Source organism: Staurois parvus, unplaced genomic scaffold, assembly GCF_062004578.1.
Source record: "Staurois parvus isolate SC_StPar_1 unplaced genomic scaffold, SC_StPar_1.0 ptg000694l, whole genome shotgun sequence".
NCBI lineage: Eukaryota > Metazoa > Chordata > Amphibia > Anura > Ranidae > Staurois > Staurois parvus.
Genome location: NW_028318490.1, coordinates 7,057,327 through 7,081,706, shown reverse-complemented (window position 1 = coordinate 7,081,706; position 24,380 = coordinate 7,057,327). Strand labels below are relative to the sequence as shown.

Below are 24,380 nucleotides of genomic sequence, written 5' to 3'. Positions count from 1 at the left end.
TCGAGTATATACGGTAAGTTTCCAGGCAGAAAGAACAGTAAAAATGCAGGCAGGGCACAGGACAAAGCACTCGGGACAAAATGTATGTGAAATGGGTTGATACAGTAATGTTTTACTATGTGATTTTAGTGATTTTAGTGAATGTCACTTTTTGTCATTTTCAAATTTCCCGCCGTTCCGTCCCCGTACGTCCCGACGCTCGCAGGGGATGGAACCCAGATGACAGATGCCGGCATACGCCGGATTACATTGCCGGGGACACTGCAGGAGGGACATTGCGGGAGCGCAGGACAAGGTAACTGATCGAGGGATCCTGGAGCAGCGCCACATGGTAAGCCCGAGTGTAAGCCCGAGCTACACTCGGGAATACCGCCAGGGAGGTTAAAAACGTTTATTGCACAATAAACATAAGAAACACACTCACATTCAGTAGGTGCATAACCGCACCAGGTATGATGAACATCCAGTAATGTACTAATTATGCACAAGATGGCAGTATCATGCCCAGCAGCATAGACCCATCAAGGCTCCAAAACGTCACTGCACAATGTGTAATGCAAGGCAAAGAACGGGCCCTTTGTATATATGCAATTGCCTTCAAAAATGACAATCCCCTTGATAAAGTCATGTGATTAGTGATGAAACGCATCGGGAAGGAGCGTGCAGACGACGTCACAACGTTACCATTCATCGAAACAGCGGTAATAGTAATCCACACACCGCTCCAGGATTGTCATTTTTGGAGGCAATTGCATATATACATAGGGCCCATGATTTGCCTTGCATTGCACATTGTGCAGTGATGTTTTGGAGCCTTGATGGGAACATTCTTTTTTTTTATTTAATATTATACTGTATCTACAACTCATGCTAATGTAACACAAGTTGTAGACATAACAATATTTAGCAGAGATTCTCTAAATTATTTCAAGGATTCATCTGGGGTAGAAAGGTCTTGAAAGGTTGGTATAGCCAATATTCTACACAGTTTAACCTCCTTAGCGGTTTTCCCGAGTGTAGCTCAGGGTAAAATTTCAATACCAAGAGCGGTAACCCTGAGCTACACTCGGGCTTACCATGCGGCGTTGTTCAGGGGGTCACTGCAGCACTTACCTTGTCCTTCGCTCCCGCGATGTGTCCCCTGCAGTGTCCCCGGCCATCTCCTTCGGCTGATGCCGGCATCCGGCTTCTGTGTTCCGGTCCCTGTGACGTCGGGACGTACGGGCGCCGAAACCGGCGGGAAATTTGAAATTTGTTAAAAATGTCATTTTTGCTGTCATTGCTGTTTCAATGCATTTCACATACATTTTGTCCCTAGTGCTTTGTCCTGTGCCCTGCCTGCATTTTGACTGTTCTTTCTGCCTGGAAACTTAGAAAAGTCCATGGCGTTCCAAAAGGCGTCCCTTTACGTCAAAAGTGGTTTTAGAACAGCGATAATGAGTGATAATGATTCGTGGGGAAATTTGTCATCAGACACTGAAAACAATTTTGCGATTTTGCTCAGCGATGTGCGCATTTGCCTCTGTATTTCAAATTTCAGTGTTTTTGGTTTGATTATATTATTGAATTAAATTTATTATTATATTATTATTTTTTATGATTATTTATTAAATTATAATTTATGATTTCGTGTTTCAAGTTTTATCATATCCGGAATGTTTACTAGACTCTTGTTCGGACAGATTTCAGTGAGTTATTCCTAAAAATTATTCTCTGCCAAAAAATAATTAAAATATTTTTATTTTTGGTCCTGACCATAATAAAGGAAAAAATACAAAACCACTACACGATACCCTTAAAAATTATTTTATTGCTCAGATCATGTCAGCACCTGTCGCAAGTTAGCCTGCAGTTTCTTGTTTGTGTTCTTACCTCCTTGTTGCAGTGCTGTTCCTGATCCCTTTCACATGTGTGTTTGTCTGTGCTCACCTATGGGCGTCTTCTGTTCTCTGGGTTTTATTTTCTTCCCTTCCATCACTTCCTGGCCTGCCTCCTTGTTTGCCTGCCTATATAAGACATGCTCAGTCTAGGCCACTTTGCCTGAGCAACTTCCTAGTTGTCGGAGCTCCTGTGTGTTGCTATTGCCTGTATCCTGCATTGGCTACTTGTGTACCGACCTCGACTTTCCACCTGTCCTGACCTCAGCTAGTCTATTGGATTTCCGTTTGTCTCCTCCCATTGTACTCTGCTCCCATGAGCGGTCTCCTCGTCTTCAGCTGGAAGTACCTGGGGGCCGCGACCTGGTCCCAGCTTGCTACAAGTCCATCCTCACCATCTGGGGCTCTGGTGAAGAAGCAGGCTGGGGCTTAGACTCCACGCCCTGGGGAGCCCCAAGTTAAGTATATAAAAGGGCCCACTACCACAGGTCCTGACAGCACCTCTGACCACCATCGAAAGTCTCAGATTAGTTTAGCAGCAAGCACTGACGAATTAGTGCTTTCCTGTCTACTTGTGTTGGAGTGGTGTGCCTGTGCTTTTAGTGAAAAAGCTATGTGTTAAATTTTCAGTCTGATGTATATCAGAGAGGAGAGCCAGCATAACACTGTGCAAAAATGGTTTTAACATGGCTAAACCTATCTTTCAGAATTTATTACAGCTGAAAGTAGCAAAAACACAAAAACACAAAAAAAGAATACATTCTCATTATGTAAAAGACTTTGCAGGTTTTACAGGATATCAGAATATCTGTGCTATTTCTGCATGTTATTTATGAACATAAGCCACTAATGTCTGTATAATGAAGATATTTAAATATAATAATGCTTGTTATAAGCTCTTTATCTGAATGAAGCAAAGAAAGAACCCGTTTTGAAGACTAATGATGCTGATTAGGCCAGGGACAAGAGTTTACTTAGTAATAAGCCATCTCTCCACAATGCTACCTAAAGCACCAAAGAATGGAGGAAAGGTTTCTCTTACGTCAGCACTTTACACCTTATTATAAATATGATACTTGTATTTTAATTGAAAATGGTAATATCCCCAGCTATAATTTTCATTTTGAAATTGTTGCAATTACAAATGCAGGAATAAAAGAAATGACAGCCCCCATATTAGGTCAACAATAATGCGTCATCTTGTTAATGCAGTGATGATGTTGTACTATTGGACTGGTAAATATAGATATGGAAGATAAGCAAATCTCACTCTGTGGATATCACAGTAAGTGACAGTGAACAGAATACAATGGTATTGTGTCATCTCAGAAAAGGCACAACTAAACTTAGCTGTCCAGAGTATTCTTAAATAAATCAGTCTTGGGGTCAACCAAATCTTAACCCCTTGACGCCGACGTAACACAAATATGCGGCCTCACGGACCTGGGCTTTTTTCCGTGGGGCCGCATATTTGCGTACCTGTCTTTGTGCTGGGAGCGCGCCGCGGTGTCACTGAGAGCCCCGGGTCCCGTTCTAACGATCGGGACCCGGGACTCCCGATTCCGGGTCACGTGATCGCTGTGATAGTCTCTGATTGGCTATCACAGTGATCAATCACTGTGCAGCCCGGCCCCCTTGTTTTCTCTCTCTCTATGAATGGAGAAGAGAGATACATTGTATCTCTCGAACTCCTGACATAGAGAGAGAAAAAAAAAGTTTGTAAAAAAAAAAAAAAAGATAAATAAATATTAAAAAATAAAGAAAAATACCTAGATCAAGGTTTGATAAAATTGGTATCAGTGTCAGTTAGTGTTAATGTCAATGTCAGTGACAGTGTGTTTTATGTAAAAAAAATAAATAAAAAAAAAGACAAAAACAAAATGCGCACTGTTGTTTCTGGGCTGTACTACGGGTACAAACAACAAATAACATACACATATATGGTATCGCTGCGATCGTCAAGAACTGGAGAATGTATTTTGGGTTGTTCTTTGGTGGTAGGTTATGGTCGTAACAAGAAACACACAGTTAAATTTTAAAAAATGATTTTTTTTTACTATTTTGGCCCAGTTTTCCTTTAATAATAAAAAAAAATTAGGAGCTATCCATGACCATTTACCACCAAATGAAAGCCCAATTTGTCCTGAAAAAAACAAGGTATAATCCACCTGGATGTACAAAGTAGTTGTGACGGTATGTACGGTTTTACTAACATGTCAACGTTGCAGAATTGTGCTTAGGCATTTAGATTTGTTTTACCCTTAGGCGTGAAGGGGTTAAATACCAAAATTATCTAATCACCAAGTAGCAATTACAGTTGTTGCACCTCTTGTTTGATTGAATTCAGTGATAATGCTACTGTATGTGTATATATATATATATATATATATATATGTATATATATATATATATATACACACTACTATGCAAAAGTTTTAGGCAGGTGTGAAAAAATGCAGTAAATTTAGAATGCTTTCAGAAATAGAAGTGTTAATAATATGTTTTGTTTGTTTTTTTAACCACCTCCCGCCCGCCATATAGTAATATGACAGACGCAAGGTGGTTCTCTCGTTCTGAGAGGACTTCATATGACGTCCTCCCATTCTTACTGCACCTGCGCGGCTCAGGGAGCTCGCAGCACGGCGATCGGCTGTGCGCTGTGTCCCTCCAGCGGATCACCGATCACGGAAAGAGCCGAAGATGTCAGCTCGGTCATGTGATCAGCTGTGTCCAATCACAGCTGATCACATGTAAACAGGGAAATGCCGGTTATCGGCATTTCTCTCCTCTCGAGCTGTCACGCTGCCAGCTCGAGAGGAGAGGAGAGCCGGTAATCGGCTTTCCGCGGAGGGGACATGTACACTGATCATCAGGGCACTGATGATCAGTGTGCCCTGATGATCAGTGTAGCCCCAGCAGTGCCACCTGTCAGTGTCCATCAGTGCCTTATGTCAGTGCCTCGTGCCAGTGCCCATCAGTGCCACAACTGTGCCACATATCAGTGCACACCAGCACATCAATGCCACATATCAGTGCCCATTTGATCTTTTCAGTGTCACCCATCAGTGCCAGTCAGTGCCACCTATCAATGCCAGTCAGTGCTGCCTATCAGTGCCAGTCAGTGCCGCCTATTAGTGTCAGTCAGTGCTGCCTATCAGTGCAATGTATCAGTGCAATGTATCAGTGCTGCTTTTCAGTGCCCATCAGTGATGCCTGTCAATGCCCATCAGTGCCACCTACGAGTGCCTCCTCATCAGTGCCACCTATCAGTGTCCATCAGTGCAGCCTATCAGTGCCCATCAGTGCAGCCTCATTAGCGCACATCAGTGAAGGAGAAAAATCACTTATTTACAAAATTTTATAACAAAAACTAAGAAAAAACTTTTTTTTTTTCAAAATTTTCAGTGGTTTTTGGTTTGTTTAAGAAAAAATAAAATTAAATACCACCAAAATAAAGCTCTATCTGTCACAAAAAATGATAAAAATTTAATATGGGTACACTGTTGTTTGACCGTGCAATTGTCATTCAAAGTGCGACAGCGCTGAGAGCAGGAAATTGGCCTGGGCAGGAAGGGGGTAGAAGTGCCCTGTAGGCTAGTGGTTAAGTAACTCGGCAGGTAGGTTGTTAAAAACATCTTGGAGAACTATTCACAGATCTGTGGATGTAGGCTGCCTCAAATCCTTCTGTCTCTTATCTTATCTTAGGTTATCCCAGACAGACTCAATGATGTTGAGATCAGGGCTCTTTGAGGACCAAATCATCACTTCCAGGACTCTGTTATTTTTTACGCTAAAGATAGTTCTTAATGACATTGGCTGTATGTTTGGGGTTGTTGTCCTGCTTCAGAATAAATTTGGAGCTAATTATAAGTCCTCATGCACACTGGACGTTTTTACAGCTGCTGTTTTTGGTGTTTTTTTCTACAGCCAGTAAACTCCCCAGCATGTTATCCTATGTGTCCAGGCACACATAGACTGTAATAAGCATTTTTTGGCAGGGGCGTTTTTTGTCTGGAAAAAAAACCCCAGGTCTAGTGGTTTTCTAGAGGAGTTTTTTAGCTGTAAAAATGCCCTAACGATGAAAAACGTGGTAAAACTAGGTAAAACAGGTAAACCATCGCGAACCGGCATTTTTGGACTTTTTTTGAGCAAAAAAAAATTTTTTTTGTAAACAAATACGCTAAAAAACACAAATGTGAAAAACGCGAATGCAAAAACACTAAAAAATGCTGAAAACGCATGTTTTAACATGACTTTACACACCTAACATTACCAGTGTTATTAAAATGCCCAGTTTGCATGAAGCCTAAACCTCCCTGATGGTATGGCATAATGGATAAGTATCTGCCTTGATAACTAACTGCCCCCTGATTCAGCGAAATATCTCTAGCTTTGATTCAGTTCAGAGCATCTGCTGCCATTTTTCTGAACCCCATTTCCTATGTTTTCATGCATAGTTGAGTTGCTTAGTCTTGTTTCTATGTCAACCTACATATAAAGTTAATGATCATTAGCACCTGCTTGGTATATTTAAGTAATCATACACCTGACTCTAATCCTACAAAATCCCTGACTTTGTGCAATTGTAATGAAGGCCATAGACGGGTCGAAAACCGGCCATTTAAAAAACAAAAACAAAAAAAACCTGAAAAATCGGTCGTTCAATACCGTTACCACCAACGGTAAGACGGTAAAAAAAAAAATCAGACGATTTTCGTCCCATCTACAGCCAGAATTTAATTACTTCTCTCCCTGCAGAGAGCTCCTCTATTATATTTGACATGAAAAAGTATTGCGGTTACAACAATGTATCTATTTGTATCCATTTTGGATGCAGATGTATTTATTCAGATACAAATAGATACATTGTTGCAACCGCAATACTTTTCATGTCAAATATAATAGCGCACTGGAATTCTTCTTCTTCTTCTTCTTTTTTTTTTTATTCTTTTTCTTCTTCTTCTTGCAGGCCATGGCTCAAGCGCAGATTTTTTATCTGTAAAAAGATCGGCCAATTTGCCCATCATTGCCAGGAAAATCGGCTGATTTTTTTCCAACTTCACCAATAAAAAAAATGTGCCAAAACCCCAAAAAGCGGCCGACCAATTAACCCATTAACGGTGCGAAAATCTGCCGATTTTTTTTTCGGCCGAAAAATCGGCTGATTTTTGACTCATCTATGGCCTGCATAAGAGTGTTGGCTGGTGTGGAGCCAAAGGGTAGTCACACCAAATATTGGTTTGATTTAGATTTTTCTTCTGTTCGCTCACTTCAAACAAAAAAAAGAAAACAATGCAATCACTATCATAATAGAAAACTACAAACTACAAATATTACACTGCTGCCCACACTCTGTGCTCCCACATGTGACTAAACATAAAATAATAATACAAAAATAATGACGTGCATTACTTCACACATCTATGTAAAAAGCCAATATCCACAAATAAATAAATTATATATATATATATATATTACAAACCTGCCCTTGGAATTTCAAAAAGGACAAAGCAGCTTGCACATATATAGGCAGACAAAAACATTCATAAGATAAAACAATTGCAGTGCTAATTGAGCATAAAATCTCCCATTCACAAAAATGGCAATAAATATACATAAATTACAACAAAGTCCATGTGGGATTCCCATATATGAAAGCAGAAACCGTGCATAGGAAACAGAGTTCCAATCCAAGGAGGAGACGTCACCTTCCACTCAAATAAATTGGCCTCTTACCAGAAGAAATGACCGCCCAGCGGGTTGGCCAACATGAGCAGTGTAATAAATCCAGCTGGTACTGCAACCGGTTTTGTAGGGAAATATAAATGCAAAACGTGCAGCGCTAATAGTAGAGATAGGGATATAGGATAAATATCTAATTACTCCCCAAATAAAATGCCACAGTAATGTGCTTAGTTAATACAATAGATACTCAATAGATAATCATTCGGTGATTAATCACCATATTGGGTAGTTTATAATAAGGTCCAGATATGCAATGACTAGAATATATGTATAAATAAATAAATAATAGTCCCAATATAGTGCAGGAGGTACAAATGTGAACACACTCTTGTGATCTCAATAGTATCAATCAAATATTCCGGTGACGTGCGGGGTATGGTAAAAATGCACACTCACCGGATGCACATTTTAAATGCGCAGTGTGTAAATATATTGCAGTCTGCCCAAGGTCCCCTCATGGATGGAATGGAATATTGAACAGTCTTTCATCCATGAGGGGACCTTGGGCAGACTGCAATATACCTTATAGGTATATTATACGTATAATTATACGTTTTGCACCACTTATTCAATGCAACATTATGCAGTGAAAAATATATTCCGTAAGCACTGGAGTGTGTTGAAAAATGACAAAGTGTTGGGCCCTCTTTTACCAGAAACCCCCTCTATTGACTTTAGAGGTGTTCCGCCACTGAGATTAAGCATAGCCCTGAATGTGTTTGATCCCCCCAAAAAACCCACGTTTTTTCAAAATGTAAAGGGTTATTACCCATGTAAGAAATGTAAAGCTTGTAGCAATAATGCTCATAAATCTAATAAGAGTACTACCTTTCAATCTGGTTGTACACGTAGAACCTACAACATTGGACTTTTGTCACATGCACCACTAAGAATGTGGTGTATTTGATCCAGTGTCCATGCGGGTTGCAGTATGTGGGACGCACAGTATGCATGTTGCATACTAGTTTGGACAAACATATTAGGAATATCCTCAGAGGGTTTCCTAATCATAGTTTGTCCAAACACTACACGGCATGGCACAATACAAATCCACATGGTACCTTGTTCATTGCCATTGATACATAAATACTGAATTGGATGGGAAATCTTGAAACTGGAAACTTTATGGATATATTCCCTTAGGACATATGTCCCCTTTGGTCTTAACATTGAGTGGGATGTAAATGCCTTTATTAATAACATGTAATCAAAATACGCAGGCGAGCACTAGTGAGCAAAAATATATATAAGAGCAGCTAGCACTAAAGGCATAGATAACAATCCCAATGAAAATATGAATATAGAAGTGCACCGCTAAAATCACATAAAATACATATGAGGTGGAACAATAAAGTACAGCATATATAAATAGATGAATAAATAGTATTGCGTATATAAAAAAACAAATAGCAACAATAAATATAGTCCGCAAATGGAAAGTGCTGATCAGTGCAATAAAGTGCAAAATGGTGAATAAATGATGTCCATGACCATACGTAATTCATATAAGCGTCGTTATGTTGATATTGTGCAAAATCGCCAAGTGCAGAGCGTGAATGTGTGAATATTTCATATGGAATCCACCACCTGGAATGGATGTACACTCATCAGAAGGTATATAATGTAAGGCATGTGTCATATAATGTCACATCTAGGGGTGCAGCGGCAGTCAAGGGGTTAATCCTGCTGTATCATCCGGGTACAGGTGGAAGGGAAGTCACTTGTTCTGACTTTCCATCAAATGTCACATTCATAAAATTCCACGTGGAGTAAAAGCAAATTTAGATGATGTAATTTTAGCGCAGCATTTCTATATTCATACTTTATTAATAACAGCTGATTTTATTTTGTAGAGGTAATAGTTTTTGATTTGTTTGATTTTTATTATTTTTTTATCATGATAATTATGGTTTTATTTGCATTTGTAATTTGTATTTGTAACACAAGATGGCACTGTCCCTGCATTTTATCTCATTTATTGTTATGGATGTTTTATATAATTGTTTTGAAGATTAAGATGCCGCCTGATTTCATTTTAATTTGTGCCGATTGATTCTGTGATAGGATCTTACGGCATTCGTGCATTAATAAACTTTGCATTTGACCTGTGGTAACTTGGATCTTTCACACTCCCCACCGGGGTTTGCGTTTCCGGTTGGTGGAACGCACCTCAGTGTGGGGAAGAGTTCCTTTTAATTCCTTTAGCTTTGTCTCCTGTTTGAGGTAATGCTTCCAGTCAATGGAAAGCTCTTCAATGAGGGGTAGTGTCCCTCCTAGTCCTATTTATATTGAGCGATGTGTCGCGCTGGCCACACCCCTGACGATGTCTCTTGATGACGAAACGTGTAGGATGGAGCCACGCCGTGTGACATCATCATGCTCTGGAGGGACAGTGGCCATCTTGTTGGTTTGAAACCTACTACAGTGTTACTGTTATGATGTTTCAAATTCTTGCTATGTAAGTGCAATTTGAATAAATTGTTTTGAGCAATTAACTTACTACATTATGAGCTGGCAATTCTTCTTTTCATGTGGTGTTGTGGTTGCCTAAGGGGAAGTTTGCTATCTGAAGTTTTATTTGGAGAAATATCCCGGATTACTCTGTGTTTTCCATACAAGACAGGTTGCAGTACCAGCTGGATTTATTACACTGCTCATGTTGGCCAACCCGCTGGGCGGTTAATTTTTCTGGTAAGAGGACAATTTATTTGGGTGGAAGGTGAAGGTCTCCTTCTTGGATTGGAACTCTCTTTCCTATGCACTGGTTTGTGCTTTCATATATGGGAATCCCACATGGACTTTGCTGTCTATATATATTTATTGCCATTTTTGTGAATGGGAGATTTTATGTTCAATTAGCGCTGCAATTTTTTGATCTTATGAATATATATGTGTGTGTGTGTGTGTGTGTAACACTTCAGCACAAAAAATAACTCATCAAGTTCTTGTGTATACCAGTGCTGCTGACACTTACATGCGTTCCCACAAACAAAAGATATGTCATATAATAGTGCCGTGCATATATTTCTATAACCTCATATATGAATTAAAGCATCCAAACCATGTGCTTATGCAACAACGGTGAATACACTGAATACAACAGAAGTCCATAATGTGTGCTTGATCTGTGCCTTTAGAATTTGTTCCCAAACAGGTGCTCTTTATTGCTTATATCCACATATATTCCTATAAGTGCTCCTCCACCAGAGACATAGATATATACTCTCACCTCCTTTTATGACCCAAATTGCATAGGTCAAATTTCCCTTTTAACCCGGGTAAGTATACTGCATAGATGACTCCACTTTCCTCCTCATTCTGCTGCATACGGTACCGTCTCCTCTTTATCCCACAAATCCTCCGCATATGTAAACAGAAACGCTTGCCAAAGTGTAGTATATAAATATAGCATGATTTATTAAAAAAACAAAGTGCATTCATATTTAAATGTTTTGCTGGGACACCACAGTAAAAAAAAACCTTGTTATAATGTATTTTCAATGTGTTCAGGAATTTCCAAGATGGCGGCTCGTAAACTTCCGATTTAGCGACTTGACGTCATCGGCGCACCCTACGCGTTACATCACGTGACTTCCTCAGAGAACTCCTGAGGAAGTCACGTGACGTGACATAAAGGAGAGCAGCAACCACCACTTCATCCACGTGGCGGGCCCGCTGGTCCAGCAGATACACAGCAAGCGTCCTGCACTCTTGAGCTCTTCCCCCAAAGCTCCTCCCCCAAGCAGAGGAACTGCAATGAGCCAATATCAATAGAGCTGTGGGCAGGACAGACACTGGCTGCTCCCACTCTACTCAGTGCTGCTGCTTTGTGTCACAGTCAGCCTCCCTCAGACCGCCCAACCCGAGCCTGACAGCATGCCCCGCCTGGTGGCTGGTGCCGTGGTGATGTAAACAGGGTGAGTGCCTGCACACATGCCTTTGATTGCTCCACAACACTGGGGTGGCGAGGCCAATCCAGGAACCCCCCTGATCCCCCCCCCCCCTTTTTCTACATCCCACCAACAATATTCTAATGCTCTCACCTGATCTTATGACTTGACAGAAATTTAAAGGATAAGTTCACCTTTTGGAATATGTTACATGTTCCACCCACGTATTTATCTGTGTTATACCAGCTGCAGCCTCTCCCCCTCTCCTCCCTGTGACAGTGAGCGGAGATCTTCACTCTGAGCCCGCCCTTACTATTTGGAACAAAAACCATGGCCACATCATTCGTTCAGTTTCCTGTGAATGCACAAATTACAACTATCATCAGCTTTTGTGGCTGACTGCTTACAGTAAATGGACTGCGAGGTTGCTGGTTGTAGCAGCTTGTACTGTATGCAGGTATAGACTAAAAGCTGCAGAGCTTGTCTGCAGGAGTCTGGCATTGCACCCCTGACCCACTGATCACAGGTGCAATGCTTTCCAGGCTCCTTAGGGAAAAATAATAAATGCACATTTTATTTTCCGCAAAAATATGTGCATTTATTATTTTTTTTCCCAAAAGGTAAACTTATCCTTTAGGTTGTATGTGTTTTTCCCTTTAAGCAGGTTGCTACAATGTTTCCCAAACCATTTACCAGATGTATCTCAGTTCATCTCCATCCTTGGCCATCCTTCAGGTTATGCATAAAGCTCAAAAAAAGCAGAATACACATAGTGCTCTCTGCATATATACCAATATTTTTTATTAAAAATATTCCCAATGTTAAGAAAACTCAACTTACAAAGTGTCTTATATCTGATGCACTGCAGTATACATGTACAGGCAGTCCCCAAGTTACAAACATCCAACTTACAGGTAGTGTGACATCACACTGGTCCAGGTGGCCATCATCCTGCTCACCACATGCTGCCACCTGCTGTCTGGCAGACCTGTCAGCAATCCCACATCAGTGCATGGCCAGTTAACCCTTCCCTATCCAAAACTTAAAAATAATTTTTTGGCTGGGGTTACACTTAACAAAATGTACCTGTACCAACTTACACACAAATTCAGCTTAAGAGCATACCTACAGAATCTTGTTCATAACACAGGGACTGCCTGCTTTGTGTTTGGGTCTAACACAAAATGGCGGCCCACTCACTTTCAGTCTGTGCAGCGTGACGTCCATCAGGCTATAATTAAAAATATATATTTTTGAAAGCTTTCTTACTTTACAGCATTTCTTCACACCTGCCTAAAGCTTTTGCACAGTATTGTACATACACACACATAAACAATTTGAATTTAATTTCTATTTTAAACTGAACAGGTTGTTTTACAAGGCAAGGTTTCACATGTTCAGCTGGAATCATGGAATCTGCTTGATTTTGCAAAGATATTTTGCGTAATCTTCATTTCTAGAGATCAGAATACATTACTCATAGACCTTACATTATGTATTCTTTTAGGACTGGTAACAAAGCTCTGTTTTCTTAGTATATACAAAAGTACATACACTATACTAATCATTATTATGGAACAAAGCAACAAGAAGTGTGAGGGTGATAACACTGTGTTAATATAATAGATGTAGGCATCAATGTAGATATCTGCACTGTAATGCACATTAGTAACCTCTATAAACCTTAAAATAAACATTTCAATTTATTACTGCATCTGATTTCACACAATATATTTCAACACTGCAGACAATAGATGTCAGTGGGAGTGATGGCTAATGAAAGTATTCAATGCAGTGAGGATCTCTTCCAAGCATCCCTACATAAAATTAAGTCTCAGTATTGAATTACCTTGCACTATTAAGTTTAGATAAAATCTCCCAATAAATGTTTATTGTCACAAAAACTAGTGAAACGTGAACCGAACAGTTCTTTAATTAAAGCTCAGGACATACTGTACATGAAAAAAGATCACTTATATAAAAATATAAATCAGAGATCCAAATTTTAAGCACCATTCTTTCCCATGGCTCTGGATCACAAACTCTCATTGCAACCCAAGTGGTAATCAGATGTATGAACTGGGCGCTTGTACATATTTAGTAACAGATTATTAGTCACTTTACAGTGCACACAAATACACATGTATATGTTTACACTCAGACATGGGCTTGGCCCCGCCCCACCCCCTCTCTCTTCTCACTGGCTGTGATTGACCACAGTAGGAGCCATTGGCTCTAGCTTCTGTCTCAGCCAATGAGAAGAGGGAGTGCGGTGATAGCCAATACTCCAGTGCACATCGCTAGATCGAATGCATGAAGGTAAAAAACCTTGAGCCTTTAGAACCACTTTAATTGCACTGCCTTGGTCTGACTTTCATGCAACTTGAGGGCCATAGACTTCAATGCTAACCCTCAAAAGTTGCATTAACCAATTCAATACCGGGCAATTTTACACCTTTCTTCCTTCCTAGAGCTTTCTTTTGTTGGTATTTAATCGCCGCTGGGGTTTTTATTTTTTGCTAAATTAACAAAAAAAAAACAAACATTTTGAAAAAAACACACGTTTTTCTTTGTTTCTGTTATAAAAGTTTGCAAATAAATAATTGTTCTTCATAAATTTAGGCCAAGATGTATTCTGCTACATGTCTTTGGTGAAAATAACCCAAATTAGGATGTATTATTTAGTTTGTAGGAAAGTTATAGAGTTCACAAACTAACTCACAAACTGGTATAGATCTGAAAATTGATTAATCCTGAAGTACTGACGGCCAGTCTAATTTCTTGAGGTCCAAGAATGTCAGAACAGTACAGATATCCCCCAAATGACCCCTTTTTGCAAAGTAGACAGTCCGACGTACTTCATAAGAGGCATGGCGAGTTTTTTGAAGTTGTATTTTTTTTGTCATAATTTTTCGGAAAATGAAAAAATGAAAAAAATTAGTTTCACAATTTTTTTTTACATATTGTCACCAGTGCAGTACAGCGTCATCACATAACTGGCATGGCGGTGATCAGGGACACTGACTGGTGACAGTATGAAAAAAAAAATATATATATTTTTTATTTTTTTTATTTTTTTTAAGATTTTTTTTTCATATTTCACTATCACCAAAGTAGTACAATGTTACCATAGTAACATTGTACTACTTTGGGGAAGTGATCAGTATTTATTTATTTTTTTTTACACAATTTGCTTATAGTAAAGAATTACTTTGCTATAAGCAAGCATTTACCTGAATGACATCCATTCATTCAGGGTTTTTTTTTTTTTGTTTTTTTTGTGCTTAGCTGTGATTTGGCCATAGCTAATCACATGACATGTGCATGTGATTAGCTGTGACCATTCACAACTAGACACTAGCATACAATGAATGGCATGAATGAAGCCATCCATTGTATGCAACTGTCATGTGACCTGCTGTGATTGGTCACAGCAGGTCACATGGTACCAGCAACAGGGGCCGATACTCAGATCTGTCATCGGCCGTGTCCGAGGTACACGGCCGGTGACAGATCGCGCCGCTGCGCGGCTCTGCAGGAGCGCGATCTGCGCATGTGTGGGAGGACACCATATGGCGTCCACCCGGAAACGCTGATGACATTTGCCGGCCGCCATTCGGCCATAGGGCGGGCGGCAAATGGTTAAAGTTGTACCTGAATGTTTTACATTCAACAGTAGCTTTGACTTTGCAGAGGGGCAAGTCACATCCAAGTTGCATCCATCCAAACTTGTGTCAAAGTTGCACCCCAAAGTCACCCGAATTTAGGGTCGCACAAATGTGAATGAAGCCTTAAAGAAGATTTATGCAGTTCTCAACACTAAACAATACCAATTCCCTTGTTTAATTTGATTGTACTAAGTAGTCGATCTTCCATTATTTTATGACGTGAATAATTATAAAGAACGTTACCTAAAGGATTTTGGAATTTTCTGCAAATTCTATTTGTAACCCTGTGTCTTTTCAGTACCTTTCATGCATCTACACACTAATAAACTTGCACAAACAGGGTGGTTCTGTTCAACAGGAGCCTTTCCCATCTTCCAGAAAGTATATACTGTAGCAGTGCTTTGAACATTATTATAAAACACACTACTAGAAATTATGAATTTAGGAAATAAATGTTGTAATTTCCTGATCTGAAACATTTTTTTTAAGGGCAAGCAGATTCCAAAAATAGGAAAACATTTGTGACAATTCAGTTGAGCATTTGTGATACATTTCACATGATACAGATGTAGTCTGAAGCCCTGGGTCCCCCTGTGACATTTTCTTCCTTGGTACAGATGTGTGCGACTAATTCATGTAGTTCTTATTTACAACAGTTTACCAGTCTATCGTTATTGTTGCGACAAATTCATACAGAAATAGCTCCATATTTGGTGATAAGGAAAGTGGATGTAAGTAATAAAAATGTAACACCTCTTCCATGTAAATTGAGTTGCATGTGTAAAGCTCGCCATACATGATCCCTAGTTCCTGGAGAAGTCACGTGAGACGTGACGCAACACGTCGGACACGTGGTGACGTCACTTCCAGCAGAGGCGCCATCTTTGTACACCCAGAGAGTACACCCAGCAATATACATGAGGCTCTGTAAGCTTGATTTTGAACATGCAAATGTGAGTTTGCTACTTGCTGGTTTACTTTTGTTGTATTAAACATACAGTATTACACTATGGGAGTTTCTTCTTGTTTTCAATCCATATATGAGTTGGCTGAGTTTAGCATCCTGTCGCTGTGAGAAGCTTGGATATCTGGATGGGTCATTCTCAGTGCTGCATGTAAAGGGGGATACCACCATTACTGCTTAACCTGAATTATTGATGTGGATGGGTCGTAGTAATATACCTGGTAATCTGAAAGCTCATTGGCCCTTTGGGTCGCTGCAATAAGGTGAGGGGGTAAGTTTTTCTTTCACTATCTGTTATGATGTTGTAACACAGTTTTTTTACGTGTTTGTGTTCACACTTATTTATCCCAAATAGGGATTTCATCTCACCAGCTAGACAACAATTGGTTGTCATTTATCACTTTGATTTAACACATTGATGTGTTAGGAGGTCATTTGGTTTTAATTAGTTTTTTGTTATTAGGTTTTAACCTGACCCTATCACTTTAGTGCATTCACATTTGTTGTGAGTTATTTTTACAAGGCACTTTCTATTGAGGTACAATTTATGCCATTCATCTATCACTTCACTCGTGACTGAAGTCACTTTTTCCCCGTTTTTGGGGACGCATGTTTAGTTTTCACTTATTTATGTCATCATGTGATGTTTTTTGTTTACACACATATGTTTATTGATCTACGTATAACATGTTATTATTTAAGTCCATATACATAAGATTATTTGTTTAATGTACAGTCAGGTCCATAAATATTGGGACATGGACACACTTCTAACATTTTTGGCTCTATACACCACCACAATGGATTTGAAATGAAACAAACAAGATGTGCTTTAACTGCAGACTGTCAGCTTTAATTTGAGGGTATTTACATCCAAATCAGGTGAACGGTGTAGGAATTACAACAGTTTGCATATGTGCCTCCCGCTTGTAAAGGGACCAAAAGTAATGGGACAGAATAATAATCATAAATCAAACTTTCACTTTTTAATACTTGGTTACAAATCCTTTGCAGTCAATTACAGCCTGAAGTGTGGAACGCATAGACATCACCAGATGCTGGGTTTCATCCCTGGTGATGCTCTGCCAGGCCTCTACTGCAAATGTCTTCAGTTCCTGCTTGTTCTTGGGGCATTTTCCCTTCAGTTTTGTCTTCAGCAAGTGACATGCATGCTCAATCGGATTCAGGTCAGGTGATTGACTTGGCCATTGCAGAACATTCCACTTTTTTCCCTTAAAAAACTCTTTGGTTGCTTTTGCAGTATGCTTTGGGTCATTGTCCATCTGCACTGTGAAGGGCGTCCAATGAGTTGTGAAGCATTTGGCTTAATATGAGCAGATAATATTCCCGAAACACTTCAGAATTCATCCTGCTGCTTTTGTCAGCAGTCACATCATCAATAAATACAAGAGAACCAGTTCCATTGGCAGCCATACATGCCCACGCCATGACACTACCACCACCATGCTTCACTGATGAGGTGGTATGCTTAGGATCATGAGCAGTTCCTTTCCTTCTCCATACTCTTCTCTTCCCATCACTCTGGTACAAGTTGATCTTGGTCTCATCTGTCCATAGGATGTTGTTCCAGAACTGTGAAGGCTTTTTTACATGTCGCTTGGCAAACTCTAATCTGGCCTTCCTGTTTTTGAGGCTCACCAATGGTTTACATCTTGTGGTGAACCCTCTGTATTCACTCTGGTGAAGTCTTCTCTTGATTGTTGACTTTGACACACATACACCTACCTCCTGGAGAGTGTTCTTGATCTGGCCAACTATTGTGAAAGGTGTTTTCTTCACCAGGGAAAGAATTCTTCGGTCATCCACCACAGTTGTTTTCCATGGTCTTCTGGGTCTTTTGGTGTTGCTGAGCTCACCGGTGCGTTCCTTCTTTTTAAGAATGTTCCAAACAGTTGTTTTGGCCATGCCTAATGTTTTTGCTATCTCTCTAATGGGTTTGTTTTGTTTTTTCAGCCTAATGATGGCTTGCTTCACTGATAGTGACAGCTCTTTGGATCTCATCTTGAGAGTTGACAGCAACAGATTCCAAATGCAAATAGCACACTTGAAATGAACTCTGGACCTTTTATCTGCTCATTGTAATTAGGATAATGAGGGAATAACACACACCTGGCCATGGAACAGCTGAGAAGTGAATTGTCCCATTACTTTTGGTCCCTTAACAAGTGGGAGGCACATATGCAAACTGTTGTAATTCCTACACCGTTCACCTGATTTGGATGTAAATACCCTCAAATTAAAGCTGACAGTCTGCAGTTAAAGCACATCTTGTTCGTTTCATTTCAAATCCATTGTGGTGGTATATAGAGCCAAAAAATTTTAGAATTGTGTCCATGTCCCAATATTTATGGACCTGACTGTATATATTTAAGGGTTGTATTTAGTTTATTTAGATACCATTTAGGGAGCGCAACTAAATTTTTTTCATGACTCAGGTTATTTTCATTCAACCAGTTGGGGTTAAATTAAAAACATTAGCAGAATCCCCCATCCATACATTTTATGTGGATGGGGGAATGCTTCCCACTGAGCTATTGTATTCTGAAAGTAGGGAGACTTCCCCACCATCAGAATACAATGATCAGTGTTGCCAGTGACATTGATCATTTGGCATAAACCCATCAGGCTGGCTGTACACAATTTGATTAATAGATCGACTTGTGTACAACCAGCCTGTCTATACATTAATCAAAATTTTGGCCATGTATGGCCAGATTAACCCCTTCCTGCTGACAGTAGGCATATATGCAGCCTCTCGGAAGTGGGCCTTTACCCTTGGGGCTGCATATATGCGTGTCTGACTTTTGGCTGGAAGCATGCCGCACATCATGCTCCCAGCACAGAGATTGGGTTCTCATCACTGCGATAGCCTCTGGATGGCTTTCACAGTGATCAGTCACATACATTGTAACTCTCTCTCCTTGAAGGGAGGAAGAAGTAAATAAATAAACATGTGTAAAAAGAAAAATAGATAAAAAATCAAACAAAAAATACCTAGACCAATGTTTGATCTGGGGCAGTGGTCTCCAAGCTTTGGCCTGGGGGCCGGATGTGGCCTTTTGCTTGCCTTTATCGGGCCCTCGGGGCACTTCTCCTCCCACTGATACAAGACACTATTCCTTACCTCCCACCAACAATGGGACATAATTACTACTGCTGAAGTGAACAATGAGGCGCTATTTTTCCCATTGACACCAACAATAGGACATTATTCCTCCTACTGACACAAACGATAGGGCACTATTCCTTCCACTGACACCAACGATGGGGCACTATTTCCCCCCAATGACACCAACAATAGGAAACTATACCTCAAACTGCCACTAATGATGGGGCACTATTCCTCCCACAGACACAACTGAGCACTATTCCTCCTGCTGACACCAACAATTGGGCACTATTCCTCCCACTTACACCAATGAAGGGGTGCTATTCCTCCCCCTAATACCAAAGATGCAATGATGCTGGGACAATTTCTACTCCCAATGGCCAAAATCCGTCCCCCTGAAAGTCTGATGGACAGTAAATTGGCCCTATGTTTAGAAAGTTTGGAGACCCCCTAACTAGGGCAGTGTCAGGATTAGAATTTGGGTCAAGGACAGGTCAAAGATCAATGGCAGCGTCAAAGGTAGTATATTTTGGGCAGGATTTAATTTTTTTTCTTTAATTAGCATCAATGTCAGTGTGTTTTAGGAAGAATAAAATAAAAGCAAAAATGTGCACCATTGTTTCTGAACTGTACTACAGGTACAAACAACAAATGACATACAAATACTGTATGTGGTATTGCAGTGATCATTAGAAGCAGGAGAATTTATTTCGGGGGGTTTGTGGTAGGTTATGGTAGTAGCAAGAAATATACAGCTAAGTGTTTAAAAAAGGATTTGTTTACTATTATGGACCAGTTTTCATTTGATAATAGAAAAAAAGAAAATCAGGAGGTATCTGTTACCATTTACCACCAAAGGTTAGTCCAATTTGCCCTGAAAAAAACAAGGAATAATCTACCTGGATGCACAAAGCAGTTGCAATGATATGTATGGTTTTACTAACACATGTCAAAGTTGCAAAATTGTGTTCAGGCATTAACATTTGTTTTACCCTTTGTCACTAAGAGGTTAAATATTGGGTCACTGACAATTTTCTGTCTAGGGCAAAATTCTTCTGAGACAATTCTGTGACATTAATATACACTTGCTTGCAAGTTGTGCTATTAGTCGCTTCACCACGAGACAGATTTCTAATGAGCATCTACTCTTTGTGAACTTCACAGATGTATTTTTATTTCAAAATGGACAGAAATGAACAACAAACTCAACAGTCCGGAACAACTGAAAACACACTACAGCTGTAATACATACTTTGGTTGGAACAAATATGTTTCCAAACTACAAGCTTCAAATATCCCCAGAAGGGTACATTTTCAGGCTTTCCATTATTTTGCACAGGTGATTTGATCAGTATCACTGGCTTATGCAGGCCATAGATGGGTCGAAAATCGGCCGATTTTCGGATCGTTAGTGGGCTATTTGTTCGGCCGTTTTTCGGTATTTTGGCCGTTTTTTTCTTTCGGTAAAGTTGGAAAAAAAATTAGCCGATTTTGCCGATCGGCCGATTTTCGCGGCATTAATGGGCAAATCGGCCGATTTTTTACCGATAAAAAATCTGCACATGAGCAGTGACCTGCAAGAGGAAGACAAAAAGGAAGAAAAAGAAGAAGAAGAAGAGGATGAAGATGATGATGATGAAGAAGAAGAGGATGATGATGATGAAGAAGAAGAGGATGGTGATGATGATGAAGAAAAAGAAGAAGAAGAGGATGATGATGAAGAAGAAGAAGAGGATGATGGTGAAGAAGAAGATGATGATGAAGAAGAAGAACAGGATGATGATGATGAAGAGGAAGAAGTAGAAGAAGAAGAAGAAGAGGATGATGATGATGAAGAGGAAGAAGAAGTAGAAGAAGAAGAAGAAGAGGATGATGATGATGATGATGAAGAGGAAGAAGAAGTAGAAGAAGAAGAAGAGGATGATGATGATGATGATGAAGAGGAAGAAGAAGTAGAAGAAGAAGAGGATGATGATGAAGAGGAAGAAGAAGTAGTAGAAGAAGAAGAGGATGATGATGATGAAGAAGAGGAAGAAGAAGTAGAAGAAGAAGAGGATGATGATGATGAAGAAGAGGAAGAAGAAGTAGAAGAAGAGGATGATGATGATGAAGAAGAGGAAGAAGAAGTAGAAGAAGAAGAGGATGATGATGATGAAGAGGAAGAAGAAGTAGAAGAAGAAGAGGATGATGATGAAGAAGAGGAAGAAGAAGTAGAAGAAGAAGAAGAAGAAGAGGATGATGATGAAGAAGAGGAAGAAGAAAAAGAAGAGGATGATGATGAAGTAGAGGAAGAAGAAGTAGAAGAAGAAGAGGATGATGATGAAGTAGTAGAAGAAGAAGAGGATGATGATGACGAAGAAGAATTAGAAGAGGATGATGATGATGAAGAAAAAGAAGAAGAAGAGGATGATGATGAAGAAGAAGAAGAGGATGATGATGAAGCAGGAGAAGAAGAAGAAGGATGAAAAATTAGAGGAATTCCAGTACGGCAAAAAGTGTCCCTGCAGAGAGCTCCGCTATTTCTGACAGTTCTTTGACAGTTCCTTGACATTTACAGCGGTTGCAACATTGTATCTATTTGTTTCCGAATAAAAACATCTGTATCCTAAATGGAAACAAATAGATACAATGTTGCAACCACTGTAAATGTCAAGGAACTGTCAAAGAACTGTCAGAAATAGCGGAGCTCTCTGCAGGGACACTTTTTGCCGGTTGTAGACGGGATGAAAATCGGCTGATTTTTTTTTACCATTGATGGTAACGTCGGCCGCTTGAACGACCGATTTTTCGTTTTTTAAAAGAAAAATCTGCCGTTTTTCTCCCCGTCTATGGCCTGCATTAGTAGTGAACACAGCCGTTTCATGTGAGAGAAACATTGTGCAAAAAGTAACTGAACTATGTAAAGCCCTGTACAGTGAGAATATCGAATGAAGGATCGCCTGGTTTTTTTTTGCATGTTAATTTCATATCTAAATAAAGAGGTTACTAAAGTTTCGAAAATTCTCATGTAACAGAATAAAACTTCGGAAGTGATGTAATGTATTGTATTGTATTCTTTCATTTCTGAGCATGCTTGGTCTTCTGATTTTTTTCAGGACGAATACTGTACCTATATAATAATACTGATACTTACTGTATCAAATGAAAATGCATTTTCAAAAGCTGTGTACTAACAAATCAGATTATCGGACGATCACTCAGAAAGCAGTATTTTTCGTCTGATATCCTCATTGTGTGTACGGGGCATAACTCATCACAATCCAAAATGCCATATATTAAAGGTATCCTGCACTAATTCGAGGGCTGCTATCTGGACCTCCTTCTATATACGGTATACCCGACGTCCAGCTATCTGGATTCAGTATATTTCTAAGTCACTAACCCGGAAGAAGCATGCAGATAAGAATGTTAGAGTGAAGTCAGAACTCATGATCCACATATTTGTCTGTGACCCAGAAAGTCATGAAGCCATGGAGGATAGTCATGAATTCTCTGGAGGACAGCTCGGCACTGACAACCTCTGTATTTTCTCAATACAGGTTTCCTTCAGAATATTTTTATAGGGTGTGAATGCTATATATAAGATAAACACTTTTATGAAGAAAAGATATTATATCCAAAAAATAGACAATTCCAGGGCCTGACAAGCTAGGGTACTTGCTGCAAGAGATCAACTGTGGAAGATGTCGCTTTATGTCTTTTGAGTCTTTATGATGTGTCATACACATAAGTGTAGCTCATCAATTGTTCAAGGTAGGCAGTTTCCATCTGTTGATATGGGGGACTACGCTCTTGCAGTGAACATTTAGATGTGCCCTGTTCCCATTTGTTTATTTTAGACAAGAGATTCCCAACCAAGAAGTACAAGCGGCTATGTGAACTACTTAAAAGCTGGGCTGGTGCTTGTTTTTTTACATTGAGAAAAGGAGCTCTCTTGGGCTTGCAGAAGGAAGTAGACTTCCTAAAATCTTGTCCTGAAACATGAACTGTTAGAGTGAATAAAATGTGTCCCATACTTAACTCTGTTCTTATAAATTCGCTAATACAGATACAATTGCCTCTTTTTCTATTTGGAAAAATCAGATACCTAGTACTCTACCAACTGCTATAAGAACTAACAGGGGACATATTATTAAATTATTTTCATTATGGGGGTAATTTGCATCTTTATATGTATTTTTAATTAAAGTTAAATACATATTTCTGGCAGAAAACAGGGTACTCATTTCATTCACTGGCATCTTCCTGGATATCTGTTTGCAACATCTGTGTTAAACAGTTGCCAAATTCTTTAATTATCACTTGCTCCGCTATGCCAACTGACTGTTTTTCTTCTTCTGCTTTCTCAGCTTGTGCTAGTTGACATGCACATGCAGCTCTCACTACGTCCAGGGAAGTAAAAACACAGTAAAAACTAGAGAAGAAATATAAATGGAAAGAATATCAGTACTATGTGTTGATAAAATATTATTTAATATTTGTTGACTGGTTACCCTTGCACTAAACCTCATAATAAATGGTCCTCAGCACTTAAATAAAGTAAAACTCAAATCCATTTTTTTCCCAAAAAACTGGTATTTATGGCAAGGCAGAAATAAAATATATGTTTGTAAATTGTATACATCAATTCACTTGTTCTCTTATTTCCGTACAGACTATTAATACACCAAATTGATATAAGTATTGGGACACCCCTCCAAATCATTGGATTCAGGTGTTCCAATCACTGCCATAGCCACAGGTGTATACAATCAAGCACCTAGGCAAGCAGACTGCTTCTACAAACATTTGTGAAAGAATGGGTCGCTCTCAGGAGCTCAGTGAATTCAAGCGTGGTACTGTGATAGGTTGCCATCTGTGCAATAATGCAGGCCATAGATGGGTCGAAAATCGGCCGATTTTTCGGCCGAAAATAAAATCGGCCGATTTTCGGATCGTTAGAGGGCTATTTGTTCTGCCGTTTTTCGGTATTTTGGCAGGGTTTTTTTATCAGTAAAGTTGGAAAAAAAATCGGCCGATTTTGCCGATCGGCCGATTTTCGCAGCAATGATGGGCAAATCGGCCGACTTTTTACCAATAAAAAATCTGCGCATGAGCAGTGACCTG

At 39.6% G+C, this 24,380-nt stretch overlaps 1 protein-coding gene across 2 annotated transcripts in view; it reads right to left on the bottom strand.

The window, feature by feature from the left end:
- Window positions 1-24,380, bottom strand: part of LOC149446251 (protein lin-54 homolog) — a 141,900-nt gene that overhangs the window by 29,721 nt on the left and 87,799 nt on the right. The window contains exon 9 of one of the 2 annotated variants that reach the window (XM_089652773.1): window positions 23,435-23,688. The exons of the other annotated variant lie outside the window; for it this stretch is intronic. Within the exon in view, the coding sequence (XP_089508899.1) occupies window positions 23,502-23,688 (187 nt within the window). The 3' untranslated portion in view covers window positions 23,435-23,501. Of the gene's footprint in view, window positions 1-23,434; window positions 23,689-24,380 lie in introns of those variants that run through there. 2 annotated transcript variants of the gene reach the window in all.